This window comes from Phyllostomus hastatus, unplaced genomic scaffold (genome assembly GCF_019186645.2).
Source record: "Phyllostomus hastatus isolate PE091 unplaced genomic scaffold, TTU_PhHast_1.1 phas_contig_34, whole genome shotgun sequence".
Lineage (NCBI taxonomy): Eukaryota > Metazoa > Chordata > Mammalia > Chiroptera > Phyllostomidae > Phyllostomus > Phyllostomus hastatus.
Window position 1 is genome coordinate 34297239 of NW_025333857.1, and position 19425 is coordinate 34316663.

A 19425-nucleotide genomic window follows, 5' to 3' on the forward strand; every position below is an offset into this window, starting at 1 on the left:
GGGCAAAGGTAAGCTTCAAATTAATATTGAGGCAGCAGTAATAACTGGGGTTAGCTGGAATTTTCCTTCAAGATGGCATGGTGGGTATGTTCTATCTCTGGCAATAAAACTTTGCAATCTCTGGCAGCAGGGAGAGGAGTCTGGCTAAAGGATACCTGGCAAACAAGCAGGGAAGGAAAGGGGAAGCTCACTTCCCCTTTTTGCCCCCCCGCCACAATGGTCCTCAGAGGGGTTGGGAGATTCTGCAGGACTAATACTCTTAATAAAAGCTCATTTATGTTCAGAGATGACTGACAATGCATCTGACAGGTACCAGACAAGACAATTCCAACTGCCAAACAACATGCTTTTTAAAACAGAAAGAAAAAATCCATTAAATTAGCTGAGATGCTAAGGGGATAAATTGCCTTTTACACACATCCCCTGAGTTTGCTGTTCTATTCTAATTTTCTCTCCAGGTAAAGACAATGAAATAGAAATTCATTGATTTCTCCTATCTTAAAAATAGATTTACTTTCATATTCCTTTTGTGTTCTATTTATGGATTCTAGAATTTTAAGCATCAAAAATAGAAATTAAAAATTCACCTGTCACTGGAGCTGAGTATTAAATAGTCATAGGGGATTACAAAAGAGGCTTAGCCTAGAAGTGATCTATTCCCTATAGGGTACTACTTTATTTTATCGAGTCTATATAGAAACACAAAGATATGACTAGTCCTGTTTTATTTGGGGGAATTCTACAGAAGTTGATGGTATTTTAATTGTTACTTATTAAAAACCCCAAGTAGGTGCTGTGGTCTTAACATGGCACCTTTAATGACATGCTTCTACACATAGGCATTTTATAACTGCTTTAATCTGTCTATGCATATTTATATGTATATTAGATATGTATATTATATATGTATAGTCCATACATGTTAACTATCTATAGATATGTATCTATATATAGTTGAGGCTTCATTCAGAGATGGCACAGAGAATAAGACTTAACTCTAGCTATGTAGTTTCTATGTCCTCTGCTTGTGCCTGTACCAAACATAGGGAGACATTCAATTCAGGAACAACTGCCTAGTTAGTCACTAAAATGAACCAAAGCAAGCTAAACTGTGAGAAAAATCATTAAACTGTATGGTGAAGGGGAAATCCAGTTCTTTAGTTCTTCCTTTCTTGCTTTGAGGAACAACATCTTGGGAACCACCACTGTCATCTACCACGCACTCGCCCCCTCACCCGGGGCACAGGCCCTCTGCAGGCAGTTAGGAAAACTACGTTGAAATGGAGAGCCCTGACCACACATACAGCCAAATGAACTTATTCCAAGTTAGTTCAGCTTTCTGAGGCTCAGTCTCTTCATCTAAAAAATAAGGTGGTTGAACTAAAGGACTTTGAAGGATTATTGTTCTGTCACCTCCCGATGGGAACTTTGACCATATGAACAAATATTCCCTTTGTTATAGCCGCTTTCTAAGGAGTATAGAGTAGTGGAGAGGAGTGGATTTGCAGGCAACCAGCCAGTCCTGAAGGAGGCTGAAGCACTTGCCTATGGCAGTAGCCAGTCATGTCTCCCTCCCAAGGAGTAGGACCACATTCGAGACTTCTCATGGGGTAGAATGACCCAGTCAATTATACAGTTAATAACCACAATCGGATCAGAATTGTGCACTGGCCTCCTCTTTCCAAACAACAACTTTAAAACAAACAAATAAATAAATAAAGACAAGACATCTGATTAAAATGAGAATCAAGTACAATCAGAGCTAGCTCAAGGAGAGGGTGATGGCCGATCGCAATATCCCTCAAGTTCATGTACAATCAATGTAAAGAATGAGCTACTCTTCAGATATAGCTTCAGGAACCAGCCTTAGACCCAGACCTACACAGGTCACCTTGGTCCCTGAAAAGGGACTTACTTGACTCCTCCAAAATTTTAACACTACCTGGTTCTTTGCCACCCATAGAACATCTCTCTAGAGGCTGCTATGTCCAGAATCCTGCCTTCTATCTTAAAAAAAGAATTCCCAGTGTACAGGGACTAGGCTAATCAGCTTGAGTACAGGTCCGTGACCATGAATTATTCTAGAGCATCCTGGCACAAAGACTACTACTGTTCTTTGCTGGGGTCATTCAAAGCCATGTCTTTCTAGACATCCTTCAATAACCTCATGAAGACAGTCTAAAAATCACCTAGTAATATGTTGTAATAATCCTACTGTCATGCTCAGGCAATGACTGCCCGCAGTTAGAATAAATGGCATAATGTAAACAAAAGCACCTTGTGGCCAGCAAGGCCCTAAACAAATATAAAGATGCAATGCACACACATATATGTTCAATTCAAGTACACAAATGTTCAATATGTACACAAGTACAACACAAATGTTTACAGTACTTGTGTACCTATTGGTCACTACATGTTTGTACCTCTGTTCACACAGCTTTCCTAATGTGCTAGCATTGTCTAGATTAGGTAAATCTTCTAAATTGCCTTTGTATTTTGAGTTGAAATTGTGCAAAATTGATCTCCTTCAGTGGACTTCCTATAGAGATACTACCTTGAGATTAATTTTTTTACTCAGAATTTAGAACTTCATAAGAAGGTTCTAAAATCCAACTATCCTGGAAAAAAAAAAAAAGCTATTGAGAAGCTATTGGAAAAGCAATTCCATTTTATACACTTGATTTTAAAAGCCATAGTATATATGAAATATTCTGCAGTAAGGAGGAAGAAAGAAGACTTCATGAGGTTCTGCCTGCGACTTGTCAAGGGAGGGAATGTTTATACCCAGAAAGTAGCTTCTGAAACAGCCCCTACTGCTGAACAGCACTTCAGTCAGTGCAAGCTTTGACACTGGCTCTTTGGGAAAAGCTCTGAATCGCTTTTCCACTGATTGGGTGGACGTGTTCTGCCTTAGCCTCAATGTCAAGCACCTATTTGGAAAAGTGCTGTCTGGGTTTAAAATATCACATGGGTCCTGGGACACAGAAATGTCAACTGATGGCCAGGTTGCTGGAAGCCAACACTTTGGTGTTATTAGCACAGTATACAACCAATTTATCAGGCTCACTCTACCAACCAGCACCAGATTTATGTGTTGTTCACAAAATTGGGGAAACCTATGGGAAATGTTCCTAACTAAAAAGACTTTTGGTGTTTTAATACAAGACTTTTATTTTATTTTAGGTTATAAAGTTTCCTTTGGTAATATGCCCTCAATATTGAGAAGGAAGAATTTACTATTTAAATTTAAACCATATTTATGAGGTCTATTATAGAACTGCTATTTGGTTTTCCAATAGGTTTATTCTAGGATAATTTTGTGCTAAACTATTTAGAAAACACTTATTTTAAATTAGTAGTCAATTAAATGTATTATTTAAGTAATCAAGTTATTTTTAATATTTTAGATTAATTGTTAGAAAACATGAAATTGTCTCCAAATATTTTCTCTGAATCAGTTCTTCCTAAAGGGCAGGGACACATTGACAAAATTTCCAAAGAGTGGGTAGGGTAGGGGAGGAATTGCTTGTGTTTAAATTAACACTCAATCCATATGTCAACAAAATCCAAATAGTAACAGTCAATCCCAATGATGGCCCTGAGCATTTTTCATAATTAGGTTTTCATCATCTGTGACCCACTAACTGTGCTTCGGGTAGTGTGTGGAGGTGCAGTTTTTAAAAGAGAATAGGGAAAGATTTTAAAGGGCTCTGGGTTATATTGTTTTTGTTTGTTCTATCAAGACTCTTTGAGTGCTTTTAGGACTGTGAGCTGTACTCTCAACCTCTGTAACTGGAAGACTTATCCCCAATGAGTCACAATAGAGAGAAACTCCTGGGTAGACCCTCAGATTCAAGTTGCCATGCTTCACACAGCCCCTTAGAAAATGTCGCTGCTGCCAAATCCCTCTGTAGATGGAAAATTAAACCCAAAGAAACTAAGACTTTAAGATGTTAAGTGACTTCCCATAAGTCACAAAATAAAAGTCTGAAAAAGGGCATGTTGACTCCCTCCATCTTACAACTCACCATTTCTAGGACATTAAATGATTTGATCTTTGCTGATTGTTCTGTGAAGGAGGTCTTTTACTATGAAAGTTAATTTTGAAATGTAATGTTTTCCTAATAGATTCTTTCTCAATTTTCTTAGTAAGTTTGAAGAAAGAGAACTGTAATTTCCCAAAAATTAGACATGCAGTATTGCAATAAAACAAAACACTTGTGATCTAAAACAGCTTTCCATTATTAAATTATGAAAAAAGACACCATCTTAGTTCATTTGTTTTGCATCCTGCAATGTTTGTTCCTTTGCACATACTCTGCCCAAACACAAATGCTAGGTAGAGTCTTTCAGTTTTTCTTTTTGCTTTACTTTCTGCTTTCTCACCTTCTACTAAAAGGCTCTTACCTAAGCTTTCTGAAATTTGAGAAAATATTAACCTTTTTATTAACTCGTTCATCAGTCTTTGGCCACATATTTTATTACTTTATTAATCTGAATTTTTCATTGCTTTTCTCTATGTTCATATTTCATTGAACTGTGTTTGTCACATGTCCATTATTTTATATAGTCAATAACATAATCTTATATTTTATTAATATAATTTATTGAAGAACTCTAAGAACATTTTGGATCAGGTCTATATGAAGTAAAAAATAGTTATTCTATTCTCTGATACAATTATTAGGAGTGGGTGAGAGGGACTGGAAGAGATTAGCTAAAGTACATGTGTGCATATATGCAAAGCCCATGGACACAGACAACAATGTGGTGAAGGGTAGGGGCACATGGGGTTGGGGGGGGTCTTGGTAGAGGGGAGAATGGAGCGGGGGAAGCAGGGGATATCTGTAATAGTATCAAAAATAAAACCTAAAATAAAATAGCCATGAGAAATAAAAGAGAATTTGTGTGAAAAGGAGACCCGAAGCTACCCCAAGTCATCAGAGTGCAAGTAATGAATCATTGGACCAGGAAACTAAGCCAACAAATGAGTTATAGGTTATTTTGACCCCAACTGTTTCTTAAAAGAATGTGAGGAACTTGAATGCTAAAAGACTACTTTCCTATTGAGGCTGAGGGTTGCTAAGCGATGAGTGTTTTAAGCTTAAGTGTTACTGATGTTTTTATGCTGACAGCACAATTCTATTTTTTGCTAAGAAAAAAAGAAAAGAAAATAATAATGATCTCTAATAGAGATTAGAAAAATCAGAAAGGTCTTGAAATTGACATTGTCCTCTCTGACATTGTCATCTATTCCACCCTAACCAGTAGACTTGTTCTATTTAATGATAGAAAACTTATAAAACTAGTAGTCTATTGTCAAAAAGACAAAATGCACACTTGCTTAAATGTTTCACCTTTCAACCAGTTGTTCTAATATATTACAGTTACTGCCTCAGAGCGTGGATTCTAAGGAATCTTGATATTCTGAAAACCTAATGCAGGCACTTAAAACTTGCCTTGAGCAAGTCCATAGAGATATCCCGGCATTAATTCAAAATGAATCCCCTAAGAATTCCACTTTCACACTAGTAGTATAAACTAAACAGAGAATTGAGTGGTTCTCTAGATCCTTAAGGCAAGTGATAAATTAAAAATTCATTAATCATTTTGATTGAGGCTAAGATACAGTATTTTAAGAATACTTCCAAGTTAAAAAAAATCCCATGTGGATAAAACTGAATAGGGGGTATATAGTTCACCAAGAAGAAACCATCATTTCCCATGAGAAAGAGGAAAAAAAGGAGAGAGAAGAGAAAGGAATAGGAAGTTTGATGCACCCCCCTCTAATGCTATATATAGCTTTAAGTCTCAGCTTTCTCACCTTGGTACCATCGGTGCTCTTGGTAATAACACTGAAAGCAGCAATTTTAAAAGATACACTCAACTTTCCTCGCTCTCAGAATGTGGGATTCTAATGAAATCACCTGGGCAATCCATGGCTGCCTGAGACGCTGTAGCCTTTGGAGAGCGCCATTTGCTGAAATGTCTAGTGAGAGCTAAAATAAGCCCCTTTGGTGGAAAAAACTCGCTGAGTGGTTGAAATCAGAGCTGCAGAAGGTCACTTGCTATTTTAGTAGCTGCAAGCTGGTCCTCATTTTATAACATTACAGTTATAAACAAGAAGTTGTCACCTTGCTTGTCAGTTTACTTCTATCTCTCTGAAATAAGCAGATGTCGCTTCTTTTTCTGCATGGAATTAGGTAATTTGGATCACTTGTTTCCAAACTTTGCTTTAGTATGTGGATCAATGCATAAGAAAAGTTATTATTCATGTATTTCTTTAAGCACTACTTTATAATATTATTTTTATGTTGTCTGATATGATTGATCTTTAAAACTCCATTTACCAGTGTGAACTTGATCATATACATCTCAACCATCTGTAAATGCCTTAAGGGGGATTTCATTCCTACTTATCTGATTTATTCAATAGATCACAATGAAGATTAATGAGGATGGGGGAGGAGTGTGGAAGTCCTTTACAGTTTCAGAGAATAGAGACCCAACTAACTTCCAGAATTATTTAGACACAGTCCATTTGGAAATGGAGGTAGGAAGTCAGTTTCAGCCTCAGGGCCCTATAATTTTTGCACACACTATTAACAATTACCATCAATTTTATTTCAGTTTTCCCTTCAAAAATTTAATTTCTCTTTTCTTATTGCCCACATTTTAACTGGATTTAAGATCATACTTCTAGAGAAGTGTGATGATTTTAACAATATGTAAATTGTTTTAAATCAAAAATGATAAAGCATCATGGGTATGTAAACTATACCATAGGGAATATAATCAATAATATTATAATAAATATGTATGGTGTCAGGTGGGTACTGGACATATCAGGGAGAACACTTTGTAAAGTATATGATTATCTAACCACTATACTGTATACCTGAAACTAATACAAAGTAATACTGAAAAAAATTATAAAACATATTTGCCTATATTAATTATTTTTAAATCTTTTTCTTTTTATTGAGGTATTAATTGACATAAAAAGCTATACATATTTACTATGTATAAAAAGCTATACATATTTAATGCATGCAATTTAATAAGATTGGTGATAAATATATACCTGTGAAACCATCAGCACTATCTATGCCATAAGCATACATCTGTATGAAAGATTTCTGGGATGATTCTTTCACTTGAATCCCACATTTCATTTCTATCTTGTAAAGAAAGTTACTTAATATTACATGAAGTTACAAATTCTATTTAGTGGTTATAAACCTTGGGTTCCAGGAAGCCTTCCTTCAAGAAAAGTATCAGGGTCCAAGTTTACTATCAACTTATACTTACATACCCAATTTTCCCTTGCCAGTATCAATATTTATGTGTTTTTTCTCATCATGATTCAAAGAAGTGACTGGACTGAGCATATGAAAGTGTTTTCCTCATTCTTTGACATCATTTTTTTAACTTGAGCATCCACATACTCTTCGTGAGTTGGACAAAGCTCTGTCCCACTGAACATGTACAGAATCTTAACTGCTGAGAACGTGTTAATTGCATTTACTTTCCAGTTAAATCTCTAGCCTCTCATCCCTGGTTTTAGAAAGAGCAGACTGTAGGGCCTGTGAGCATCACCTCTGCAGGTGGTAGAATTTTCCATTAGTCAGTCATGTGGGCCCATTATCCCATCACAGTACATGCTGACTCATTCAACGTGTGCCTACTGCAGCCCGAGTTAAAGAATCCGGCAAAAACTGAGCTCAGAGAGCAACTGCAATCCAAGTCGGGAAACGGATGAAGGGAATGTGATTGCCCAGAAAGATTCCATATCCTCTGCTCTTTTACCTCAGTCTCTTTGTCTGGATTTTCTCATGTGGTTTGGTCCCTGGAGATGATAGCGTTTACTATTACCTTTTCTATTTTTCCAAGCAAGGACTCTTGAAAGTTCCTTTGGCTCCCAGCAGGAACTTTGCATACTGTATTCATTGTCTCCCCCTTTGTCCCTTTTTAAATCTTTCTCCCCTTTTCACAACTGCAGACTCTCAGTTCAAGCAAACCATCTTCTCAGTTGTGCATCTTTCTAATCAACAGAATGAGCCCTCAGGCCCTGCTCCTATGGGACCAAGTCTAGCTTTACCTCGTGGTTTATTGACCTGAGCTTTGAGAGGGTCAAGTCGGGTTTTTGCAGAACTCAGGTTTTTGCACGTGGCTCTGCACTGCCGACTCACTGAAGGTAGTGAGTGGAGGGGACTGACTGCTTCCACAACTGTGTTTGAGCTTTCATGGGCTATGTCAAAAAGAGATTTGCCTTTTATTTATCACCACAAGAGTAGGGGAAATAATTATGCAGGTTTAATGTTTGATTTCAAAACCATTGTGAGTGCTTAGGCTTTAAAATCATTAAATGAAGGCCCAGTCTAACTTTCTAAAATCCTTTGGGAAATAAAGCAGAAAAGGGAAGGGAAGGAAGGACATTTCCAACACTATATTTAATAACTCACCATTGTCTGAGCACCTACTACTATATTGAATGTTTTCTCTCTCTCCCCCTCCCTCTCCCTCTCTTCCTCTCATTTGCAGTTCCTGTGTATCCTCCTTCAGAACTGTCCTGAATACAATCCTTCCACTTTATATCTGTTGTTCTTACCTAATCCAGAACCTCCTCAGATCTTGCCTGAATTTTCACAACAGTTCAATGAATCTCACATACTCTTTAATGCCATCTGATCTTCACCATGACCAGGACCACCTTTCTAAAACAAAAACCCATGCCCGGGCTGGTGTGGCTCAGTGGCTGAGCACTGGCCTGTGAATCAAAGAGTCACTGGTTTGATTCCAAGCCTAGGGCACATGCCTGGGTTGCGGGCCAGATCCCCAGCAGGAGTGTGCAAGAGGCAACCACACATTGATATTTCTCGCCCTCTCTCTCTCCCTTCCCCTCTCTAAAAAATAAAATGAAAATCTATCCTAAAAATTGGCAAACTTAAAAAAAAACCCAACTGTGTCACCCTGCTGCTTCACAGCTTCCACAAACTCCCAGTCGCCTACAAGATAAAACCCAGATTCCTTTCTCAGCTCTCCAGTCTCTCGTCACAATTTCCATCTCTAGTGTTCTATCTCCATATCTCTTCCATGCATGCTGTGTTGCAAACACTATAGACTTCTTGCTAGAAAAGACAGACTCAATTTCAAAACACCATTTGCTAGCTCTGTAAAAATGGGTCTAGAGTTATGTACTCCAAACCTCATTTTTTTCCTCAGCAAAGGAAAATTGGTTCTAAAAGGTAAGTGTTGTAAAGATGTAAAATATAATGTTAGAAATTATCAAGCTTATAGCTAGTTTTTCTATCTGTGCCTTTGAAATCATTCCCACTACCTCAGGTTCATCTTCCTCTTTCCATGCAACAAACTCCTGCTCAGACCCAGGTCAACTGGCATCTTCTCCATGTTATTTTCTAGATTGGCTTTGATACTCTCTTCTTTGGGATCCCACAAAAACTCAGAGTGTTTATTACATCATGATATGATATGATATTATTGTAGTAAGGTCCTGAAAAGATGTTTTAAAAATCTGTACCTTCACCAGGTTTGTAATAGTTTCCCAAAAATCATTTGTTGAATGAATAGGAAGGTACTAGGCTGGACTCTGCAATCTACTTCTTGAAGGGCCCACAGTCTCAAAGGGCATGGAACAAACAGAATCCACACAAACAACCACAGTGTGAGTCTGACTAGAATAAGGGTTTAATTGGAGGTAGAATCAAGGTGTAATGGGAGCTGGCCCTTCTACCTAAGGACACAGAAGCAAGGAAGCCTTCACCAGCAATGGACATATGGGCTGAGTCCTAAAGCACGCATGTAGAGTTTACGTCCGATTTTGCTTAGCCTGCCCACCTGTTTATTATGCCCACTCCTCCTCACCCCCCAAAACCCTAAGCTTTGGTGGCAGAAGGCTAGAGAATTCTAAAACACTGTCTAACAGTTGCCAGAATGTGTCATAAAGGAACAGATAGTTTTTCATAATACAATTTTGAGCAGCAATTGTAGTTTTGCCTATAAGCCCTGAAGCCTGTAAATTACTGACAAATCAGCATATCTTTGAAAATGAAAACAAACTATGCCAAGAAGATAAAGGTTTGAAAACTACAGCTATAAAAATCTATGTTGTCATTATATACCTACTGAGGAAGAGATGTGCGTTTTTCAGATTCCAAGTAATTAGACTGCCCAAGTGAAATTGAAAAATGATGAACCATGGCACACCAATCTATTTTAATATGATGTATAGTGCCGTTACTTCCTTTGTTACAAGGTAGGAGGATATTCGATAAAATTTTGAATATAGAATTTTTAAAGAAAGTATTTCAATGAAACTCTAGAAGTGCTCAATGCTGCATCCAATAGAACATAACTATAATCATAAGTTAGCATTTGTAGCACTTTCTAATATGTCTACCACTTTATAGTTCTGACTGAGAAACCAGTAAATATGGAAATATCATCCTTCAGTGTAACAGTAATTTCAAAATTAAATTTCTAGGCTTTGTTTCCCTAATGACAACCTATATAGAATGTCCTAATAATGGTAATTTATTTATTCAGTGTTTATAATATGTCAGGCAATGGGTTATATGAGATTTTTTTATTGGGGAAGTTCATTAGAAGTTTAATAAGCTTACATTTTTTATTCTCTCCATCACTAAAACTCATTTTACACCATATATACCAGAAGTTTAGCAAGGTAAAAAGAAGTTACCTAAGTACTGCTTTGAGTCATTTATCTTAGACAAATGAAAAATGGTTATTTAGAAAAAAAATTGTCATAAAAGAGATTACATTTGAAATGATACAACCTGAAACACAAGAAAAATTTCATTTCTGTATAAGCCAAGACCAGTTATCAGGCCAAAAACCAGCCATCGTCATTGTACTCGCACCCCACATGCAGAACCTGTATGTACTTTGGTTCCTAAAGCACTGCCTTTCCTGCATTCCAGTAGCAGGTGGGATTATGGGGCACCTCCTACTGGCTCTGTCCAACTTCAGGGGGTGCATAATAGGTTTCTAAGAAGAGCTCTTTTGTCTGGTTCTACTGGTCAAATTTCATAGCTCTGATCCCAAAACCATCAGTATTTAAGATATAATACCAAATAAAACTCATTTAGGATTAATGGCCCCAAAAGTCTGATTATGCTTGTTACTACTTTTTTATGAATATAATCATTTTCTCTTGTTTAACTCTTTTAAAGAAAAATGTCGTCATACAAAAAAATTGGAAAGGAGAATAAAATGCCCCCTCAACCCAACTTCAATAATTATTAACTCATGAATCCTATTATTTCATCTCCAACCCCTCTCCTGTTATTAATTACGTAAGATGCCTGCATGGCTCTAAGGCCAAATCTACAAAAACAATGCCGTCAAAGAAGTCTCACTTCTTTCCCTGCCCCTCCACTCTATTCCCCTTGCTCTACAGAAAACTATTTTTTAGATTATTACTTAATGCTCCATTTGTAAAAATATTAGCAAGTACATTTATATTTTAATTCTACCTTTTGAAGATAAATAATTTTCAAATAGTTTAAAATATTTGGACTTTAAATATTAAGATTGTTAGTGAAATTTTAGGCCAAAAGCAAAAGACATGGTAATTTGTATTTATTTTTTAAATAAATAATTATTTGGACACTTTACAACTTGTAAGCCCCAGGTGTGTGATCAGTCAGAGAAAGAAAAGGCAGTAAATTTTAGAAGACCAAAAACTGAAAAAAGGCAATAAAGAGTTTGTCTAATACAATTGGAGTACCTCCAAACGGCATTCCCACAGTACACACATTAAAAGCAGGTTTCTTTGAGCAGAGTGGGATTTCATTCACAAACCCTCAAACTGATGGATATTCTTTCTCCTAGATCGAATTGCACAGAACATCATTAAGTCCCACTTGGAGACTTGTCAATACACCATGGAGGAGCTCCACCAGCTGGCATGGCAGACCCACACCTATGAAGAAATTAAAGCGTATCAAAGCAAGGTACTCTGAAAAACTACAGGAAAGTTTTCCTGTGGCTTCTCTATTTCTGGCTTTCTCAATCTCAGAAGTATTGACATTTTAAGCTGGACAATTCTTTGCTATAGGGACTGTCCTAGGATTTTTAGGAACTTTAGCAGCATCCCTGGTCTCTACCCACTAGACACCAGTAACACCCCCTCCCCCACACACATAATTATGGCAATCAACATGTCCTTAGGATTAAGACCCTAAGTTATAAGATCTACCAATAAATGAAATTTTTAAAATATGTATCAATGTGTCTGTGTTTAAATATATGATTACAGCACATATAGGAACAATTAAATCTTACTCTTTTATATAAACAGACAAAAGCATAGTTATGCTCAATGGAAACTAGAATTAACTCACTTGGATTTATGTTTCCCATTCCAATGTAAAGAACCCAAAGATCAAAATACATTTCTGGGATTCTATGTTACTTAAGAGAGCAATTGGATTTGATATCTTCTCCCTTGAAATTCATTTTATACCAAAAAACAACCTCTTTAAGTTCTGGGAAAAGAACACAAAATAAAAATATTACAAGTTTAGTGGCCATCAGGTACACATGAAAATAACCTTGTAAAAGCCTGCAAATGAAATTGGTATTCCTCAGCACAGGAGTTTGTTTACATGAGATGGACTAAGGGCTTGAGCTTATTTATACAAGATGATGGAGAAAAAGGAGGGAAGAAGAGTAAAGAAATTATAAATAACTATTTTTACATGCTTTCCATTACTCCAGCCACAGTTACTCTGATAAGTTTGTGTATCAAGGTTCGAACAGTTCAAAACAGTATCTTAGAAAGTACTCCCCACCCCTTTTAAATGAACCAGGTGAATTCCCACCTTCGTCCTTAAGTGACAGGTTAGCACCAGTAGGGCAACCCCGAGTATTTCAAAAACTCTCCAAGTTGTTCTTTGCTCCATGTACACTCTGTCTTTTCTCTCTTGAAGTCCAGGGAAGCACTATGGCAGCAGTGTGCCATCCAGATCACTCACGCCATCCAATACGTGGTCGAGTTTGCAAAGCGGATAACAGGCTTCATGGAACTCTGTCAAAATGATCAGATTCTACTTCTGAAGTCAGGTAAGCAAGGAGAAGATTCATGGAGTGGGTCTATTTTAGATCAGGATATGGTCAACCCTGATCTCAGTGTTGGTTCTAGAAAATCCTCCTTCCAATATGCAGCTCATTTTTACCACCCACACTGTCAGCCAACTCCCAAAGGAAACGCTCAGCAATAAAAATGCCCTGATACTCATTCAGTTCCCCTTTGAAGTCAAACACAATTTTGCTTATTGAAAGTGGAGCTATTAATTGCGAAGGTTGAGATACCCAGCTTGACAGGCAGTGCAAGTAATTAGCGTGTCGAGGTGGCTGAATTGCTGAGCTGGCTCTAAAATGCACTACTTGCCTTCTGTTGGCGGAGGGTAAAAAAATCCACGCTAGCTGCGCTTTGCCTCTGTGGTCATTTCCAATCATTTTAATGAGGATAGCCTGCAGCCAGAATATACCAGAAGAAATCACCATGCTCTCACCTTTCCCTCCCCTTCTCTCACGCATACTCTGACACACACACACAATTAGGAAGTGGCTCAAGAAACTGCACATGATTGACTTTGCAGATGCTTTTACCCAAACAGAAAAGAAAAATTATTTGTCTTTCTTGGCCCCATTTGAAAATAGGAGATAAGAACCATCATGACGTGTATGTTAAACTTTGTGGCTCTGGGCAATAATAATAATAATAATAACAATAAACTCATATCTATAATATCACACATAGACATGTTTATGTTTACCTACGACAGCTCATTTAATCTTGTGTGTATTATTTCTATTTTATAGAAGAGGAAGTGAAGATTCAGAGAAGTGAAGGTCTTTGTTCAGTATCACAAAGCCAATATATAGCAAAACTGGCATTTAAACTTGGGCCACATAGAATTCTAAGTTTTTCTAATTTACTGCTGCTGCTTTGCCAAATCATACAGGTGGATGCAACTGTATCTTGACTTAAACATTAATGTATGTGTTACTTCTTGCTAGGTAAAAACAATCCCGAAACTTAATTCAAACAACAATAATTATTTCTTTTGTTCCCAAAGTTACAATTTCAGCAAAACTCAGCAGGCATGGCTAATCCTGCTCACTGAGGCAACTTGACTGGGACAAGGGTGGTGAGAGGCAAGGGAGAAGACTTCACCTTTAAATCGGCTCACTCTCATGGCTGGCAATTTGTGATGGTTCACAGCCCAGAATAAAGCCACAGTCCTGGGCTGGGTGCCTCAGTTTTTATCCTCCTGACCTCTCCACAGACTCTTTGGACTTTCCACAGCATAGTTACTAGGTTTCAAAAGCTAGCATTCCAAGAGTACAAGGCATTTTTCTGTCTTAGCTTCCGAAGACACACAGTGTTATTATCACTGGAGGTAGTCATGAAGGCCTACCCTAGGTTCAAGGGTGGAAGACATGGACTCTACTTCTTGATGGGAGAGGGGTAATATTCTAGAAAAGCATGTGGAATGGAAGATATTTTTGTGACTCTCATTGAAAAATAAAATCCAACTTCCAGTCAAGATGGCAGCAAATGTAAACACAGCTCACCTCCTGGCACAAGCACATCAAAATTACAACTAAACTATAGAACAACCATCATTCAGAACCATCAGAAATCAAGTTGAATGGAAGTCTGACAACTAAGGAATTAAACAAACCACATCCCTCCAGACTGTCAGAGGGGCAAAGACAGAGAACAAGCTGGTCCTACATCCAGGTGTGGTAGATGAAAATTTGAGAAGGACATCTTGGGAGCAAGGAAGCCCAGCTCCACACCAGGCCCCCCAGCCCAGTGTTCCAGTGTCAGGAAGATAAGTCCCACAACTTCTGGCTGCAAAACCCAGCAGGAATTGAGTTGGTGGAAGAAGTCCCAAAGAGGAACTGCTGGAGTCCCAAGCAATTCCTCTTTAAAGAACCTACACACGGACCTACTCAGACTTACTCCCTCTGAGCTCCAGCACCAGGGTCGTAGCTTGAAAGGCACCAGTGGCATACAGGAGGAATGGAAGTGTCTAGCATCAAGGCCAGAACTGGGGGACAGTTTTCTCCCAAATGGAAAGACAGGCAGAGGCCATCATCCCTTTTCTAAGTGCTTCCCCCACAGAGCTGGCAGGCTACCATTATCTGAGACTCCATCAACCTGACTAGCACTGTTTGCCCCAACATGGATATCCCCTGAGACTCCATCCCACCCAAATTATGGGCCCACCCAAATGGTTAACATGACTTTTCCAGATGAATAGCTAGTCTTGTCTCATGCTTCACAACTTCCTAAATCCTACAAATAAGCGAGAGCTGGTATCAGCTGGGTCCGCATCCCCCTGGACTTCCTGTTAAGTGGCCCCAAGCCTGGCACTAATACAAGCAGCCAGCCACGATTCACAGCTTGGCCTTGCTTGGAAGCTCCAGCCCAGCTCAACTAGCAGCCATCTCAGATTGCTTTATAACTCATGTAGGATGGCCCCAGACAAAACACAGGTGGGGGCTATTCTTGGCCTGCACCACCTGGGAAATTCCAGGACCTGAACACCTAATAGACAGCAATAGACCACATTGGAGCACCACTACCCTGTCTCTGCACAGCTGATCCCCGACAAGGGGTAGAGATAGGTGGTCAGTGGTCACAGCTGGTCCTTGAAGCTGACTGACCTAAGTAATACCTCCAATTGGCCTGCCAACAGCAATCAAAGTTCAACTACAAGAAGACAGAGTACTCGATCCACATGAACGGAGCACCTCAAGTACCCAGTGTGGGTGAAAGGGGAGTCTGTGCCACTGGACTCTATAGGACACCTACTATATTAGTTCATGATGCCAAGGTAGGGAGTCATAGCAGCTCTACCTAAAACATAGAAACAAGCACAGGGAGGCTGCCAAAACAAGGAGACAAAGAAATATGGCCCAAATGAAAGAAGAGTTCAAAACTGTGGAAAAATAACTAAACAAAATAGAGATAAGCAATCTCTGAGATGCAGAGTTCAAAACTCTTGTTATTAGGTTGCTCAAGGAACTCATTGCATACTTCAACACCATAAAAAACATCCAGTGAGAAACAAAGGATACACTAGTTGAAATAAAAAACAAGTTACAGGGAAACAACAGCAGAGTGGATGAAGCAGAGAATCAAATCAATGATTTAGAACATACAGAACCAAAAACAACCAATCAGAACAACAAGAAGAAAAAAGAATCCAAAAACATGGATAGTGTAAGGAGCCTCTGGGACAATTTCAAGTGTTCCAGCATTCATATCATAAGGGTGCCAGAAGGGAAAGAGAAAGAGCAAGAAATTAGAGATCTATTTGAAAAAATAATGAAAGAAAACTTCCCTGATTTGGTAAAGGAAATACATATGCAAGTCCAGGAAGCACAGAGCGTCCCAAACAAGATGGGCACAAAGAGGACCACACCAAGACACATCATAATTAAAATTCCAAAGGTTAAAGATAAAGAGAGCCTCTTCAAAGCAGTGAGAGAAAAGCAGTAGCTACATACAAAGGAGTTCCCGTAAGATTTCCAGCTGATTTCTCCAGAGAAACTTTGCAGGCTAGAAGGGACTGGCAAGAAGTATTCAAAGTAATGAAAAGCAAGGACCTACGAACTAGATTACTTTATCCAGCAAAGCTATCATTTAGAGTGGAAGGGCAGATACAGTGCTTCCCAGATAAGGTAAAGCTAAAGGAGTTCATCATCACTACCCATTATTATACAAAATGTTAAAGGGACTTATCTAAGAAAAAGAAGAAAATCTAAACTATGAGCAGTAAAATGGCAATAATTACATATTTATCAACAAATGAATCTAAAAAACCAACTAATCAAACAAGAACAGAGACAGAATCATGGATACAGAGAGCATTTTGGTGGTTGCCAAATGGAAGGGTGGTTTGGGGGAATAGGTGAAAAGGTGAGGAGATTAAGAAGCACAGTAGGTAGTTACAGAATAGCCATGGGGTTGTAAAGTACAGTGTAGAGTTACCAAAGAACTTATACGAATGACCCATGGACATGAACAGTGGTGTTGGAATTGCCTGAGGGACTGGGGGACGCTGACTGAAGGGGGACAAAGGAGGAAAAATGGAGATAACTGTAGTAGGATAATCAATAAAGTATTTTTAAAAAGAAAAAGAAAATCCACCACACTTGATATGTGACCTTGAGCTAACCTCTCTAGATGAAAGCTTTCTCATTTATGAATTAAAGAGTGGGGCATCTAGAAATAATGAACTGTAAACTTGGAACTGCATCAGCAGCATCAGAGGTGCTCACTGACTTCTGAGTCATGGGCATCATCTGAGGCCCATGGAATCTGAGTCTCCTACATGAACTCAGTTCATTGTACATTTAACTAAGTCTCAGATATAAACAGTCCATGGACTGACATTTGGGAACCATTGGACCATATAATCTTTATCAGCTCTGCCTGCTGTAAAAATGTTGACTCTAATATAAAAGGCAAGATACTTAACCTCTTTAAGCCTCTTGTCACTCATCCATCAAAAGGGGCTAATAATACTTACCTGACAATAACACTTACCTGACAAATAAAATAATGAATGTAAGGGGCCAAGGAACATGCCTTCCATGTTGTACATACTCAATAAATGGTATCTATTATTTTTGTTAGAAAAGCATTGCTTCCATTTATATTTACAGATTATCTCCTATGTGTAACCCCTATTCTAGGTGACATATGAGGGACAGCAAAAAGAAATCAGCAAAACAGAAAAAATAAAATACAGACATAAATATAAAATAGCAGCATATGGAAGGCACCATGGATACCTTGGGTAACAACAAATGTAGCCAAATTACCCACATGGGGTCCTCATACAAATTTGTGGCTGTCACCTTCTAACCCTCCATAGGGCAAACTCCATTTCTCCAAAACGTGGAGAAGCTGTGCAGCAATAGTTCCTTAGATGTCAATAAATTGACAAAAAACAAAAATAGTAAACTAATTCATTCAATAAATATTTATTAAGAACTTGCTATGTACCAGAGACTTTTTTTAGGTCATGGAAATATATGAGTGAATAAAACAACCACAGCTGCCGATGGCTGCAGACAAGGGTCCTGTCGCCATCAGGCTAACAGAGCAGTCAGAGAAATGCTGGGTCCCTTCAGGTCGAACAAGCTCCTCACACTGGGACATCTCCAAGCCTTTGATCTGTGACTGTTGAGACTCATTCTTTCTATAACCCATCTATCTCTGGAAAGAGTTAATATTTAGCATTTTGCCAAAACTTATTTGGCCAAGAAACCCTCATTTCAAATAATACCAGATAGAAATGGTGTCCTAAGAAACACACTGTGGGAATTCCTATTTCAAGTCACCATGTGCTGGAACATACAAGAGTATGTGAAAAATGGAAACAGACAGCTACTTTTCCCCATATCAAAACATCCACAAAAGTTAACAGACTGGGCTTGCCTGCCACAAAGCTCCTTTCTGGGTCATTTACCATCACTGGTGAATTCAAGAGTTGAAACTAACTTTAATATTAGTCAGAAAATAGAAAGCAATATAGCTTTTAAAAATGTTTCTTCCCTCCATTTTAGCCATCTTGAAAGTATATTTTTATCTTTAATTCTTCACATAAGCATCAGGAGAGCTTTATTTCTAAAATAGGTGTTTTTTCCTTGGTAAAGAATCTTGAAGGATTTCTGTATGTGTGTGTCTATATGTGTCTGTATGCATGTTTTAAAGTTTATGAAAGTCTCTTGACCTATATACAATAACAACCACTTTATGACTGCATATATTATACATAGTTTTTTCTCACTCATAGGTTGTTTGGAAGTAGTTTTAGTGAGAATGTGCCGTGCCTTCAACCCATTAAACAACACTGTTCTGTTTGAAGGAAAATATGGAGGAATGCAAATGTTCAAAGCCTTAGGTAAGTTTACCTTTGATGATGACACAATTTTATTAACTACCATCAACTTCTCCACTTAGCTTGAAATTGGGAAATGAAATACATTGATTCTTGAACATGTACTAGTATTTAACTTTGAATAAGGGTTGAGCCTCCAATGTTTTTATTTAACTCTTCAGATCTTATAATTATGCATCCAAATATCAAAGGAAGGAGAGAACCATGGTTCCTACTGAGACTGACCATGACTCACTTGGAAATCAATAAAGACTCTTTCTAAAAGATTGAGGATGCAGGAGGTCATTCTTTGCAGGGCCAGTTTTTCTTTTGCCTTCTAGCTTACTGCTTCACAAAGTATATTATGTAGACCACTATTGATCCACAGGGTGACCTCTTACATTTTTTATGTGGATTCATAATCATTAGTTAAGGTATTTAAAGGAAGAACTCCTTCATTTGTTTCTCA

The 19425-nt window shown here is 38.1% G+C and overlaps 1 protein-coding gene across 2 annotated transcripts in view; it reads left to right on the forward strand.

Annotated features, from left to right (window-relative positions):
* The window catches only part of RORB (RAR related orphan receptor B), a 191800-nt gene that overhangs the window by 150361 nt on the left and 22014 nt on the right, over positions 1 to 19425 (forward strand). For both annotated transcript variants that reach the window (XM_045840679.1, XM_045840678.1), the window contains exons 5-7: positions 11878 to 11999; positions 12978 to 13110; positions 18873 to 18980. In XM_045840679.1, coding sequence (XP_045696635.1) covers positions 11878 to 11999; positions 12978 to 13110; positions 18873 to 18980 — 363 coding nt within the window. The remainder of the gene's footprint in view (positions 1 to 11877; positions 12000 to 12977; positions 13111 to 18872; positions 18981 to 19425) is intronic.